Source organism: Centroberyx gerrardi, chromosome 3 (assembly GCF_048128805.1).
Source record: "Centroberyx gerrardi isolate f3 chromosome 3, fCenGer3.hap1.cur.20231027, whole genome shotgun sequence".
NCBI classification, from domain to species: Eukaryota; Metazoa; Chordata; class Actinopteri; order Beryciformes; family Berycidae; genus Centroberyx; species Centroberyx gerrardi.
Genome location: NC_135999.1, coordinates 5682292 through 5697942, shown reverse-complemented (window position 1 = coordinate 5697942; position 15651 = coordinate 5682292). Strand labels below are relative to the sequence as shown.

General features: G+C 43.7%; 1 protein-coding gene across 1 annotated transcript in view; it reads left to right on the top strand.

Annotated features, from left to right (window-relative positions):
* Window positions 1-231: 231 nt before the first annotated feature.
* LOC139929590 (myosin-10-like) overlaps window positions 232-15651 on the top strand; it is a 56678-nt gene continuing 41258 nt past the window's right edge. Inside the window, exons 1-3 of the mRNA XM_078291247.1 lie at window positions 232-366; window positions 2820-3201; window positions 10840-10996. Coding sequence (XP_078147373.1) covers window positions 2857-3201; window positions 10840-10996 — 502 coding nt within the window. The 5' untranslated portion in view covers window positions 232-366; window positions 2820-2856. The remainder of the gene's footprint in view (window positions 367-2819; window positions 3202-10839; window positions 10997-15651) is intronic.

Here is a 15651-nt window from a genome sequence, read left to right as displayed (position 1 = left end):
AAACTCATGAGTCAGCCGCAGCAGCATCCACCGGGCTGCAGGTGAACACTTGGCAGCTTGAGCGGCAATCAACTATCAAAGTTTTCGGATGGAAATTAGTTTGGACCAATCGCGGCTAGGCATCGGTCTTTGAGAGCCAATCACATTCCAGATTTGGGCTGTGGGTGCGCCCCAAACGAGTGCCGCGCTGCATCCCTCCCTGCCCGGCGAGAGTTCGGTTGAGAGGGTGCTGGATGGTGGGGGAGTACCACTGATGAGAGAGCGGGCGAAAGAAGGGAATATTTTAGCAGACATTGAAGGATTACTACATTTATCTGCTGGACACCGATAAATTCTTAGACGGGTTTTTTTCTTCTGCTGCGCCTGGTAAGTTCAGAAGAAAAGATACACGCAGCTAACTCGTAGTTTTAGGGATGGAGTGGTTAGCAGGAGTAGCTAGCGGATTATTGTGCCATGACTTTTCAATGATGGAGGACCATCAGCTTTGCTAACGTTAGCCGGCGCCGCAAGGCTAACCTGCGATTGAATTATGTCTAAATCTATTTAAAATGAACATTTGAGTTGCAAATACCTGTTTCAGAAGTAAAATCCTTCAGAACTACAGCGAAGCAGTGTGCTCATTGTCCGCTTGCTTTTATCCCCACCCAGACATCTTTTGAGCCACCCACACCCATGATGGGGTTTTGCCTGAGGAGGCTGCTTACTTCACTTCATCTCCAAAACTCACAATTGCAAGCAAGATAGCGTTAGTCTACTTAGTGTTTTTCTGCTTTACAATCGCAAAACCTATGAAAGCACCAATATCGATTCCCTATGATGTTCAGTTACTTGCATTGCTTCCAACCCCCTGTATGCATCTCTTTGAGCGGGTGGGATATCAAGCACAGCACGCCAACTTTGAGCTAACGTTAGCTAGCTAACCTAGCCAATGCAGTTGTTTGGCCTGGCCGGGGCATCAGTCGGTTACAAGCCACTCTCATAGCTAACTGCAATTTCTTAACTACAAGTGCCACTTGTTTGTCAAAATAACCGTTCGGGGACATGGTATGATACGTTTCACCGAGGCTTGGAGCTGGCAGGATGATGAAAGTAACTGTTTTCCAGGTCTGAGTTAGCCAGGGGATTCAGTGACACGGCAGCCCGCTTAACGTTAGTCCTGGAGGCAGCCACCCTGATCCCCCATCCCGTGACCTGACCCAGATCCTTAACTAACCAGCACGTACTGTAAGCATGGGACTTGATTGTAGGCTAAAAATCTCTTGGCAGACATCAGCTGAGGCTTGCTTTAGTTTAGTAGGAAGCAAACTAGAGTGGTTAACAAGTGCTTGAAGAGCTTGGTGTATCATACATGAATGACTAATATTATATTTTGATATAACTTTGTCATTGCATCAGTTGCTTGGGGCATCAAGTGACAAGTGCCTGAAGTATGTTATCGAATGCACTTCATATCTTTAACTTTTACAAGGTTACTGAATTTGTCAGTTCTACAGTCTTAATAAACTGACAATATAATGCTTTTATAGTGTAATACAGTACCATGGTTGGATTATCTAATAGGCTTCATATCACTCAACAGTCGCATGGTATCATACAATATGGAAGGCTAGAGCCATCTATCTTTGAGGTAAATTGTTTTGGTGTAGGTTAAAAATGGATGTGATTACACAACAGGACCAGGGTTTCCCCTGACTTTCAGGGAAATGTTAAATGGTGAAGCTGGCTGAATGGTTTTGCACAGGGACAGAGGTCTGAAGGCTGCAAATGCACACAGCAGTCTTTGTGAACCAAAATAAACCATTCCCAAAGCCCCAAAGCAAGGGAAAGACACATTCCAGAAAGAAAAGATACAAATTATTCACATGACATGTTAGAGTTCAAATTCCCATCAGATGGTCAGAAAAAATAATTAACTTTTCTCCTCATAAATGGTGAGTGTCATAGACAGGTGCCTCTCCTCATGCTTATCCTGTCACTGTTTACAGGATCTGATTATTCAGAGGGCTTTTATGTAAACATTGGATAATGAGACAGGCTGCGGATGGTCTGAGAGACTATGAACACATTTTGGTGTGTGTGGTTGGTTACAGTTGTATTAGAGGCTCATTTGGTAATTTCTCTCTATTCTATGGCTGATACATACACATAGACAAGGTCCAGCTTTGGTCCGGTACATTTGTTGTTATAAGGTCAGTAACCACAAGCCTCAGCTTACTGCTTCTCACAAATTTAAACATGACCACTTATAGACATTTTTCAGAGCTATCCCCTTTGATTTACAACTGAACACAGAACTTTCTGTTTAAGTGATATAGATCAACACTAAGACCTAGACATCCCCTTTCATAGCCTTCTTTAGACCACCTCTCTAACATTTAGGTTACTACTGCTCCACCACCCCCTTAGTATCTGGTTGTGTTGAATGGATATCTTACCTGAAAAGGGCAAAATATTAAACACAATGGTACCTCCCCACGGTTGAATCCAGTTGTTAAGATGGCTCCTCAATGCCTTAGAACACAAGTTCTGCCCCTGCTGTACATTTTTACTATTCACTTTTAGCATGTAGATTTAACGCTTCTTTCAAATATATCTACACCAGTTTTACCAGTAAACATAGAATGTCGTCATGGACTTTGTACCAGCTGTAACACAAATGGTCATTAATTAAAAAGGTCTTTGCACAACTTACTTGAACCCCAGTGGTGACAGGACCGTTGCTCTTGAGTCTACCGAGTGACATGGATGCCTGCATTCATTTTAATGATAGCACCTTTGAGTTTGTCAAGTGAACCTCATGCTTTGTCTCCTCGCTGCAGGTGGCCTAGTGTGTTCTGCTTCTGGTTCGCCGCAGTAATGTCACAGCGGAGTGGGCAGGAGGACCCGGAGCGGTACCTGTTTGTGGACCGCGCCGTGGTCTACAACCCGGCCACACAGGCCGACTGGACCGCCAAGAAGCTAGTATGGATCCCCTCAGAGCGCCACGGCTTCGAGGCTGCCAGCATCCGTGAGGAGCGCGGGGATGAGGTGGTGGTGGAGCTGGCAGAGAATGGGAAGAAGGCGGTGGTCAACAAGGACGACATCCAGAAGATGAACCCGCCCAAGTTCAGCAAGGTGGAGGACATGGCCGAGCTCACCTGTCTGAACGAGGCCTCGGTGCTGCACAACCTCAAGGACCGCTACTATTCCGGCCTCATCTATGTGAGTATTGGCAATTCATAACTCATCATCATTAGGTTAGCTTGCTTTATTATTTTTTCAACTGGAAAATTTAAATTTTTAATGAGCATCTTTAAAGAAAAAGAAAAATACAAGGTATTTAATTACTTCACAGGAAGACATTTCCACTTTTTGTCAAAAACGTTAGATTTGCCTCTCTCCTCCCTCTGGTGTCATTTAGTACAAAGCAATCACAGATAGGCACTGCATCCAGCAACCCGGCCGTTTGGAACCACCAGTGTTCAAAATTGTATAGTATACCTTTAACATGTCATAATAACAAGCATATAATTTGTGTTGTCATTCATTCATTCATTCATTCATTCATTCACATTAATTCTGGCTGGCTAAATGTGTCAAATAAGCACATTGTAATGCCTTGGGAAGCCGAGTCAGTATTGCACAGCTTGCATGTTACCACATTACTACATTCCCACACTTTGCTGTACATTAGTCTTTCTCTTGAAGGCTTGCTTAAAGGATCCTCATCCTCAGCACTTCTGCCTGCATACAACAAAAAGTGAGAGAGCAAGTAAGCTTGAATATCTTAACGGTGAACGATGAATCAACAATGAGCAATGCTAATTGGTGTTTTGTTTTTTTTGTTTTTTTTTATTGTCAACATTGTTGATGATCTTAAATAATCATTGCAGCCCTAGACCAAAGTGCATATTTTGTTTTTCTTTGCCCGCTTGGGTCAGCCCTGAGGAATTCCATACACGGTTGCATTTCACATATAGTATGCTTATTAACCTAATCCGGACCATGCTAACCAAAACCTCTGCAAATCTTAACCATACCACTTCATACTCAAATCTCTGCATTCATGAGACTAAGAAACAATTTTCCATTAATGAATAAGCCATCGTGTCCTACATAAGCAGCCAATTTCCCCTGTGATTATGACCCACTTAGTGACATGCATTCCTGGAATAGCCTAGACAGGGAGCTTGTGGGCCACCTGAGACCCAGGGAGGAGGCAGGGGCCGAGGGGCTGAGGGGCGCACACTAAGAGGCCCAGCCACAAAGACAGAAATTAGCCTGGCTAAACTAGATTGAATTTTGGGCAGGGTGTAGGAGGGAGAGATCTGATCCCTCTCCAGTCACATTGCCTTGTCTCTGCTTTAAGGTCTGGGGTTAATCATAAGGGTTAAGGTGACGTTAGGTTTAAAAGGAGCAGAGCTGCAGTTTGTCTCTCTCCACTGTTGCCACTGAAGGTATTCTTGTGGTTTTCCGCCCAGGCGCCTGAGATGGACGCTTGGGAGCTGAAGGGATGAGGTCATGAGCTTTGAAAGGTTAATGATGCTGCTGTGTATCCATTTGATCACTTTGGTGTGGATGAGGTATCATTAGGTTAGTGTCCCCACGGATGGCCTGCCAAACCACCAGCCTTATACTGGCCTGATGTCACCCGGTGAGAATCATTAAAGGAAAAATCCACCCGCGGATCCTCTTACACTCCTAGATATCATCAGTCTGTGATGTTCAGTGCATATTTTGCGATGAAGTGTTGTAATTTACTTTTTTGTTATACCCACTTTCCCTCAACCTGCCTCATCTACTTCTACTTAAGTTAGTGATTTCCTACATTTCCCAGGATGCCTTTTGACATGCCTGAACATATTGACTTTCAGCTCCGGGGTTTACGTGTAGTGTGGAGAGAGCAACAGTGATACTGATAGCAGAGTTGAGAGGTTTTCCAGTCAAGAAGAAGTGAGAGTCACGGCCCTTGTTCAAACACAACATGTCTGTGGCTGCGTTGCATCATGGTCTATTGAGGCTACTGTAGGTGGAGAAATATGTATCCCTGTCTCTTCTACGATTGATTTCTACCTGTGTAATTGTTGGGCAGCGGTGCAAAATGATGAGTCAAGTTTACTTGTATAGTAATCAGTTACAGTCTCAAAGGTCTCAAAGTCTCACAACGGCCACAATATGAAACAATAAATGAAAACGACACCCCCCAACTTTAGACCCTCAATGAGAAGAACTCACTAAAACCCTGTTCTTTGATTCTGAGGGACTGACACCAAAATATCTCAATGTGGCATCACACTGTCAACGTTCGGCCAGTTATCCGTGGGAGTAAGAAACATACACCACCAAATGATAAAATGGACCCAGAAATGCAAGGTACATCGCCAATAGTGTTAAATTGCTTTGGGGTGGATTTTTCCTTTACTGTGTCAGTGCTTTGGTTCAGAGAGTACTTGCCAACATATAGCCTACTCAGGTTTCATATCCAAAACTGGCTCACCCTTAGCTCAAGATGAGTCAGGTTTTTTCTGCTGCAACAAAGATTTAAAAACATTGATCTATGGCACCAGCATTAGGAAGAGAGGCTCATTAATGAAAGGCTTACCCTGTTGACATGCACCAAGGCTGGGGATGTGTCCACCAGGCCAAAATATCCATCGCACGTAATCAGAAACTCTATAGCTCAACTGACAATCTCTGTTGGCACGAAGATGTAAAAGAATCAGAATTTTGAAAGGAAATTTTGTGACAAAAATCGTCGGTACGTTTTTGTGTTGAGTTTGGACTTGTACTGAAAACAACACGTTTCGCCCATTTGAATTCAACGTCAATAATTTTTTCCACTTGCCCGGTCGGGCCAATAAGTCAGACTTCTACTTGCCCCTAGTATATTTTCACTATACTGACCCCTCCTGTGTGATATTTCTAGCTTTTCTCCTACAGTTGGTTGATCTCTCTCACTGCTCACAATGTTGTGATCCATTCACTTTTTATTAATTCAATTCAAAATATAGCAAAAAAAGTAAAAAACGGTTTCATTTATTGACGCCAGAGTATCCATTCTTGGCTATTTCACAGTAGATTGGAAACATGAACCCTTTATGGCAACAAAAAACTCTCCTGATTTTCAAAAGAGACTCTGCTTAAATGGAGAAAGAATTGACCCCAGCTCCGTCTCTCAGCTCAGGGAGGCCCGTGCTGAGTCACACTGTAACCAAACCGCCTTAACAGAGTCCTTTGTTTCCACTGATAAGCAACAGCTGTCTGCTCAAATAACTGAAATTCTTTCAGACTTGCTGTCAGAATACTGGTGCTTGATTAAAAAATAACTCCAGACTCCTAACTCCATTCATCTGCTTTTCTTCTCTGGCCTCGCAGATCCTGTTTGCCTGATTAGTCATTTTTTCCTGCTTAATTCTTCTCTCAAGTCTGTTTGTGCAACAGACTTGAGCAGACTTGTTGACCTGGTGGATGATGCAACCAGTTCATACTTAACAGGGGACTGACAGGGTTTGACCCAAACCTCAAAGCCAAAGTCCCCAAGTGTGTAGCTGGTGGGCATGGAGTTTAAGAGGTTAGATTACATGCCTGTAGAACTCTGTTGGTCAGCTGTTAAGCATTCCTGAGTCCTGCTTGTGATGTGTGTGTGTGTGTGTGTGTGTGTGTGTGTGTGTGTGTGTGTGTGTGTGACCTTATAGTCCGCCCAACAAAGCACAAAGCTGACATAACCTCTGTGATGACTTCCATCCACACAGCAGGCAGTGAAAAGCTGATTATCATGCTTCAAACCTCTTGACATTAGAACAGGAAAGAGACTTTAATGGAGTCAAAGCAGCGGTAACATTCTATGCTTAAACCATCATGCTTTGATTTTTCAATAAATGACATTTTTATGGATAGCATATCTTGCCCACCTTTGGTGATGGAATACTGTGGTGGACCAAATGTGGCCCAGACCAGTGACTTTGGGGAAGGAAGGACTGGATTCGGTATTGATGTATCTGTGATGTATTATTGAATGCATGTGATTACATAACCCTTGTAATGTACATATCCTTTTGTGCAGTGATGGTGCAGAATGCACAGCCTATAGAGGATGGCTAGCAGCCCCAGGCTGGGAGCTTTGTGTTGATGGTTGGATGCCTTTATCTGCAGGCCGTTTCTCTGTTCATTAAGCCTGGCTTTCACTGGAGCATGGGTCTCTATGTTCTCAACTGAAACCAGGTCTCTCCAGTGAGAACCCCATAAGGCAGACAGGCTCCACAGCACTCCTTTCCTGCCTTAGACTTCAGCTTAGTGTAAGGCCTGTTCAAGACTCTGGTACCTTTTGTCCACACACTCATACTGTAGTGTGTAGGTTGAGCAGAACTGCTTGCTCTGCATGCTGGTGCTCCACTGTTCCCCTCCCACGTCTAGACCACGATGCTGCACTGCCACAGCACTAGAAATCATTGCTTACAGTAATTACACCTTTCTCTTTTCAACTGCGTTTCTCCTTAGAATCCCCACTCTTTTCTTGATTGTCACTCCACTGCCAGTTAGCTGGGATTTCTCCAGCTTTTTATAGAGGCTTAGGTGAAACCTCACTCCGAGACTTTCTAAATGCATCCAATCTCTGTACATGATCACACTCCCCTGTCTGCACACTAGTGGCATTCTGCTACTTGCAGGAGGTGGAGATGGCATTTTCAGTTTCTTCGCATTCAATGTTTTAAGCCACTGTATCATTTTTTTCTTTTGTTATATTTTGGTTTGTTATATTTACCTGGGCAGCACCTCCTCCTCTCAGCTGTGATTTGTCAAAGCAGTTTGAGTTTCAGTTGAGGCTAGCTTCTCCTCTTAAGCAGCCAAAAGCACACAGTGATGACAGCATTGTCATTTTAATAAAGTGCTGTTGAGAGAGATTAAGAGCACCTCAACATTTAGAGCAAATGTAAGACTATAGGAATCCACTCAGCCCAGCCGGAGACTATTGGAAATCATTGAAAATATATTTCTCATTTGTCTTTCAGGTGGTTAGGAAATATATTTACTGGTTAACCCAGTTATGTCAGAATGGTGCAGCACTGCTTCATGGGGTGGCGGAGAACCCAGAAAATGTCTCCCCTTTTCCCATGGAGAGAGGCTGAGGCCCTGTTGCTAAGCACTGCTTGGTTCACAGACATTTATTTGGACATTTCCGGAGGGTTGGGAACCCTTTCAACTGTGTCAGAGTTCTCCTCTGTTGACCATAGTTTCTCTGGGCACCTTGCTGTGCTGGACTCTGTTGGAATATGACTAACTCAAGTCTAAACATGAGGGAAAAACACTTTCAAATACTTTAAGATCAGCAGATAGTTTTGAATGCTTCAAAACTTAGAAGTCTGTGCATTAAAAAAAAATTTGAAGCTATGTTGTGTAGACATTCCTTTATCCAAATGCTGTAGCAGGACAGACCACAACAGGCTGGCAGGCAGGTGCTCAGTTTAGCCTGGTTGTATAGGCGTCTCACCCCTTGCCTGCAGAGCCCCACTAATCCTCCAAGTACCCCCTGGGGTCCACCGTCAAGGGCGGCCAGCTGAGTCATACCTCTCCCCGCTGCCTGTGGCCCACGCTGGGGCCGGGGCGCTGATCTGTCTGCCTGGCGCTGTGCCCACCGCAGGGGGCCTGGGAAGGGGCGATGGTGACGGCCCTACTCCTCGACTGCAAACTGAAGTCGATGTTTGCAAAATATGTTAATATCGACCCGCGGATGTGAAGCGATTGAGTGGGACGTGGTTTGTGGAAACGGAGCTCTGAAAGGAAAGTCAGGGCCAGCTGGTAATAGATGCAGAATAATGTTTATTCAAGTGCAGAGAGATGCCTTACAGTATGATTTGTTCTCCTTGTGCTGTTGTTTGTTTTTGCTGGCTATGGTCAGGGTGCACTATAGAGCATCTGAAGCATCTGTGACAATGGGGTAGGGCTGGCCATCTGGCAACCCCCCCACACACACACACACTCACACACACCCACACACAAACACACACACCACCACCACCCCACCACCCACAATGACATCCCAAAAGTCACAGCCTGTCTGTCCTCTGTGTGCATTTCCAAGAGGATAAATTTTACAATAGCCCCAACCAGTTTTGATCTCATACAGATGTGTTTTATCACAGATTTGATTTGAGTGTTGCAGTAACATCACAATGTGGTTTAGGGTCCACAGTATCCACAGACTGTCTCTGTAAGTGTTGTCAGCTGCAGGCTGCAGACATCTTTGTGAAATGTCTGTCAGGTTAAGTGCTGTGAATGTGTTACTGTGAGCTGCCCCAATCCAGCCAGGCGACTGTCGTGATGTGTTTTTCAGGGGTCTCTCTCTCTCTTCCTCACACACACACACACACACACACACACACACACACACACACAATCTGCACGCCGCTCCCCCAGCATGCTATGGTCATGTCGCCATTGTTCCGGCTCAGCAACTGGGTTAGCAGGCCCTGGGCCCCCTGCAGCCCACTGCCCGGCACAGACAACATAATTAAAGGAATGTGGCTTTGCAGCCCAGCCAAGCAGAGAGATCAGGAGGGTGAGGGGGAAAAAAGAGAGAGAGAGATGGAGAGAAAAGGAGAGAGAGAGAGCAGAAAGAAGTGTAGGACCAGCCAGTGCAGAACATAATAGAGAGGAGATGAGAGATCGTGGGGTGAGAGCAGAGGATGAAGAGGACTGGTCAGCAGAGAGAGGAAAGCAGGAACAGAGAGATGGGGTGTGGATGCCCTCTTTCTGTCTTCATTTAATGAATCATCCTGACTGGAGATATGACTGGGATCCACAAGCAAAAAAGTCTTTATTGGCAGATAAAGACTTTTGATCCCAATTATTGATATGGGATCCAAAAAGCCTTGATCAGTCAGCACCTAATGTATACCCCCACACACTCAGTTAATGGACTGTTTCATCAGCAGCAGACATGTTGAGGATTAACCCTCTCCTGGCCTGTCCTGCACTCCCCGTCTGCATCATTAGACTGAGGGAGTGATATGCTGTCGTTGATTAAAATCACTACCCCCTGCATTTGAGCTCTATTGCCGATGGAGGGATTTGCTCCATATTTGACACTGTAGATATTGCCATATTGTATACATGACACTTTAATGTTGAAGCCTACAAGTTGCTTGTAAAGCAGAGGTTACTGTATCTATGCCTGGCTAGGGATGTTAAAAGAATTACTGCTGGTCGATTTTACTGTGGAGGAAAACTCAGTATTGACTGCTGTCTGAAGGGAAGGAGGTGGAGAATAGTCACAGAAGAGGAGGATGAGTGAGTAGAGGAAGAATCTCAACTAGGTGACTTGGGCAGTGTGCCAGCAACCTGCACACAGTTTTCTGTGTTCGTCTGTGATTCGTTAATCGGCACAATGCCCATTTAGCCAAATTGTGTTGTGCCGATTAATGAATCACAGATGAAAAAAACCTTGGTTTTGGGCCCAGATGCTCTGAACCTGTCCATTTGTAATTTGTAACAAATCATATTTTAATCTCTTTGTGCATTCAGCACACCCAAGGGCAGTCATGTCATTGCTTTGAAAAGCTCCATTAATATTCGCAAACAGCACTGTTTTCCTCTAAATAAATTCTAAGTCCTTACACCTCATTTCCTTCCATCACTCAAGACATTGCCCTAAAGCAGCATCAAATTTGCTTTTTTGCTTATTCACTGTCCATGTAGTGCTCATTACTTCTTTATTCCAGAGTAAAGGCTAGAGAGAAGATAATTGATACAATATTTGCTTTATTATTAACGGTGACATGATGGCGACATTAGGACTGCTATCTGATCAATTAAGAGTCAAATGATAGATTCTCATCAGCCATGTTTCTCTTCTCCTCGCAGACATACTCCGGCCTCTTCTGTGTGGTCATCAATCCCTACAAAAACCTGCCCATCTATTCAGAGAACATCATCGAGATGTACAGGGGCAAGAAGAGGCACGAAATGCCCCCTCACATCTACGCCATCTCAGAGTCTGCGTACAGGTGCATGCTGCAAGGTAAGTTGGTGTGTTAACTGAATATAATAGGTTCTGATCTGTGTTTCCCCAGCAAGGCAGTCCAGCCCACTTACAGGAATTGCCACTCTACCTGATATTAAAATGTCATTTATATTGGTTTCAAGAATTTTGTGTTACATTGTGGCTAGTTTTTAGCATTCCAAAAATCGAAATTATTACACTCTGCCAAGAAATGATTAATGAAGAAGAATCTCCCATGTCAAATCAGGCACAATGTGATTATCACTTTCACTGAGTTTGGAGGAGGATATCCTGTATTGCCTGTGTGCGTGTCAGTCATGTGGAAACGTTATAGCCGGTTGATGTCAGAGCCAGCTCGCTTCGATGAGGTCATCACTTTTGTAGGGATTAAAGGTTTGTTGTTGTTGGTTTCGGAGGTACTCAGCTGCAAAATTGGATCTAAAATTACGCACAGGAATAAGGGAGTCTCTGTTTGTTCTTGTACTTGGACTGCCTGCTAACAAGAGCTGATGGTTTCATGGTTCAAGGTTTTAATTTCACAATACAAATCCCCAAATACGCTTTTTAAAAGCTTCATATGTACTTGTGTTTGTTTAGCACAAAATATCAATATTACTTATTGTGGTGAGCTATTGACTGAGACTGTTTATCCACAGTGAAAAATGTGTTTTGTAGACAGTCAAAAGCTTATTTCCCCCTGTGGAAGGGTGATTACATCCCAAGTCTTACATTATTGGCCCCCAGAAACGGCACGTGTCGCCATTGCTCGTAAATGTTTAACAACTGCGCTTTGATTTAAGGGATTTCTGATCACCTTCAAACTCTCAGTGGAGCAGTAATTTCACTGAAGCTTAATTGAAACCAGTAGCAAATGTAGACTGTGGTTAGTTACACATTCAGAATGTGGTCATACAATCCTTTGATTTTATATGGTTAGGCTAGTTTTGTAATTTCTGCATTTGGGTGACACATTATAGTATCAAATGGAACCAAGATTCTATGGAAATCTCTCCTTAGCACTTGCACTTACATTTATGTTTTCCACCTTTAAGATAAATGCGCTTTGCCAGCAGTGGAATGAATGCATGGAACATAGGGGGAAAAGAGAAGTCTCTGGAGAAAAGCTACCAGTATGCACAATGTACCAATGTGCAGGGACAGAAAATCACCTTGAAAATAATCAGCCTTGCGGTGGCAACATCCTGAATGACAATACCACTTAAAAGTATAGACACAATAGCCTGATTTTTATTCCCCACAGGCACTAACACAGTCAAAAGTAACTCACTTAAACAAAATCTACTGTATCCTGACTCTGAGGGCCCAGACTAGATTTAACTCACATCTACAGACAATGCTTCCCTTGAGTGTCTTGTTATTTTCAAGCATCTCCAATCATGAATCTCAGCAAATATGGCTGGTATGTTTTGAACTAGGGCTGGGCGATATGGACAAAATCAAATATCATGATATTTTTGACCAAATACCTCGATATTGATATTGCGACAATATTGTAGGGATGACTATTGGTGCTTTCACAAAATATGTACACAATGAGATCTTTGATAAATAATCAGTAATGTGGATATAATGACTAAGTGGGTAAAGGCAAATAATAGAACAGTCTGGTAAGTTCAGAAAATGACATCACTTTACTGTAATGCAGCCTTTAAAACCAGGAAAAGACAACACTTATGCCATATCACGATATTACGATATCCAAAATCTAAGACGATATCTAGTCTCATATCACGATATCGATATAATATCGATATATTGCCCAGCCCTTTTTTGAACCCTTGTTTCCTTGTGCCATCATAGCTCTGACTTTTGTTGCTTTTACTTAGAGATCTTTCCCAGTGATTCTTTACTTTGACACCGCTTTCATCTGTGGCAGCTATTTTTACATATATATCTTATATCTGCCATACTCGACTTTAACGCTTGTCCACTTGTCCGGGACAAGTAGATATTTTGGTGGGACAAGTTAATGCTGTCTGCAGTTATGAAAGAAGTGAAATAAATGGGTTTGAATATCATAACTACGGTATTTATTTGAATGTGACTGCTATATGTATGAATGAGAGTGAATGTCATTACGTATGGTAGACATTAGAGTAGAGTGACTACACTGTGGTTGTAATGGACTCACTCCACTCCCGATCTTGCGATGGCTGTAGGCTAAGTAACGTCTGTAACCATAGTAACGTTTATGCTTCAAACCAATATGGCTGCTGCCATTGCTGGTTTAGACAGTATTTGATCACACTGGCAACCAGAGGTCTAAATTTATCCGTCGAGTTTTGACAAAACGCCACTGACAGCTGTGACACACACAGTGTTGCAAGGGAAGGCAGCCCATACTGAATGATGCCTTCAAGGATCCTTGCCTGGTAGTTGGGAAGCTTCCAGTGACTGACTGGGATCAGACCAGCGAGAACAGAGAGGGTGACCCGCATTGTGCTCAACAATAAGGTCTTTGTGTGCCTGCGAGGGCCGACCAGTGGGGGTGGTGACAAACTGGACAGTCCCGTCAGGGCTTGCTCTCACCATATCGGTGTGCAAAAGGAAGCTTCCTCAGTGTCAACACACAGCTTGGTGATGCTGTTGCCTCCTTCTAACACAAATGTGGGGGCATCATCATACTGTTTGGCAAGACAGGTGGCAGTTTTGATCCAATTTTTCATTGTTCACTACCCCTTTTTTGGGATATCACCGATGTACATATTCTTCATTCATGGTTTCTTCAATACCTTTTAAAAAAGCTTGATTCTAAAGATGCTTGTTGTGGTTCATTGGTGTTGATTGTATCAAGTCTTCACAGTTGATGATGTAAAAGCGCAGGAACACATGCTCTCTCATCGATAGCCCCTCTGCTTGTGTTGTAAACCTCTGCCTGTATGGTCTTTTAGCCCAGTTAGTTCCTTGTTGTTACCCCCTCCCCTTCCTTCACACCCTCTAACCTTCACACACACACACACCGCATTTCTGCATGGATGGGCCGTAGATGCATGGGGGCAGGGCCGGGAGACTTGTGAATGAGTGGCATTCTGAGTCAGAGACATATTTGTGTGTTTTGTGTTATTTCATTCATTTAAAAGAAGCGTTGACCTCTACCCTTGAGCTCTTTCCACAGTGCTGCATGTGTGTCTCTGGAGACACATGCCTGACCTGTCATTTCAGATGCACTGTTACTCCAACCTATTCCCCAGTTGTGGCCATACCAGAGTTACCAGTATTGTGGTTGGAAAAGAGGTTTGTAGGTTGGAGATTAGTGGAGACCAGCTGCTGCTCCGCTGTGGCCCTGAGCATTTCAATAACCTGGTTAATTTCAGTGAATATCCAGCTGTATAGATCAGCACTGGTGTTTTCTCCATTCTTACTATGGCAATATAGTCACTGAATAGCTAAATGCTTATCATCACATTGTTTAGGCGTCCCCTGCTATCGCAGCATGATTCATTACATTGCAGTGATTAATATCTCACGTTTCACACCTCATGTTTAGACTTTGCAGTGTCAGTTGGCAACTGAGGAAGAAATAGCCTAACACTTGAGACTAATAATTTGTTGCCTCTAATTTACGACCATTGGAATCGAGCAGATTGTCAAATCGTATTCATGGCTGAAGGGTGTCTAAACCTTGCAGGGATCTGTTAATTACCTCAGCATTGCTGAGAAGCCAGTCAGTGTTCAGATGGGGGGGTTAAATGAGGTGTTACTTTACAAAGACGGGCTGTGTAAGCAGACCACCAGACCGTACTGCACATCTGTCATTGATTATTTGTCCAGATATTTTACATAATTCCCCTCGCTGCTCTGCTGATGTCAAGTCAATGACGTACAAGAAGCTAATTTTACCATTTCTGGAAATGTGTAGTAAGGAAATGCTGATGTTTCCCTGAATGAAACCATATGTTGAAGGACGGGTCATGTCAGCATTTGTGATGGATTCCACGAGTGGACGTGCAACAACAGCACTAGAAGTGTCCCTAGGTGGGGTTACCAAACAGGGGGGCTTTGTTTCAGCGGAAAAGGAGAAAGACCCCCATCAGGCATTGAGTCTCTCCCTGGTGTTTAATCAGGGCATAAGGTCAAGTCCAGCTGGATCCATTTTGGCTCAGTAAGCTTTTTCTCATAGAGGCCCACTCCATCAACAGTGAACAAAGCACTCCTCATCTCACAAGTCACACCAAGGAGCTTCATTATTGATTTAAAAAGGCATAAAAGATCAAATAAATTGCCCAAAGCATGAAAAGTATGTCCCATGAAGTTCTCAGTGAGATGTAGGGTGTAACCTCCACTTTAAAGAATGTGATAAAGGGTGAGATTGGGGCTGTTTATAAAGCACAGCACATGGTGTTGGACCCGGTGCAGACCTTGGCCCACCTGGCACTGATAAGGTCTGTAACAAGCAGTAATGGGTTTGATGGCCTTTTGAACCACCTCTAAGGCTTCGTGCCTGGCTCTTTGGACCTCCTCCTGGGCACACCAGAACACATTGAGCACACAGGAGATTATTGCTAATCTTTTGAATAAGTGAACCACCATATTTCAAAGGAATTCCAGGAAGAGCTGTGGATGAGGGGCAGTTTTTCAATCACTGAAACTATTGTTTGGGGTTTTTTTTCCCTCCCAAGCAATATTGGAACGGATGTGGATACAGAAAGTGA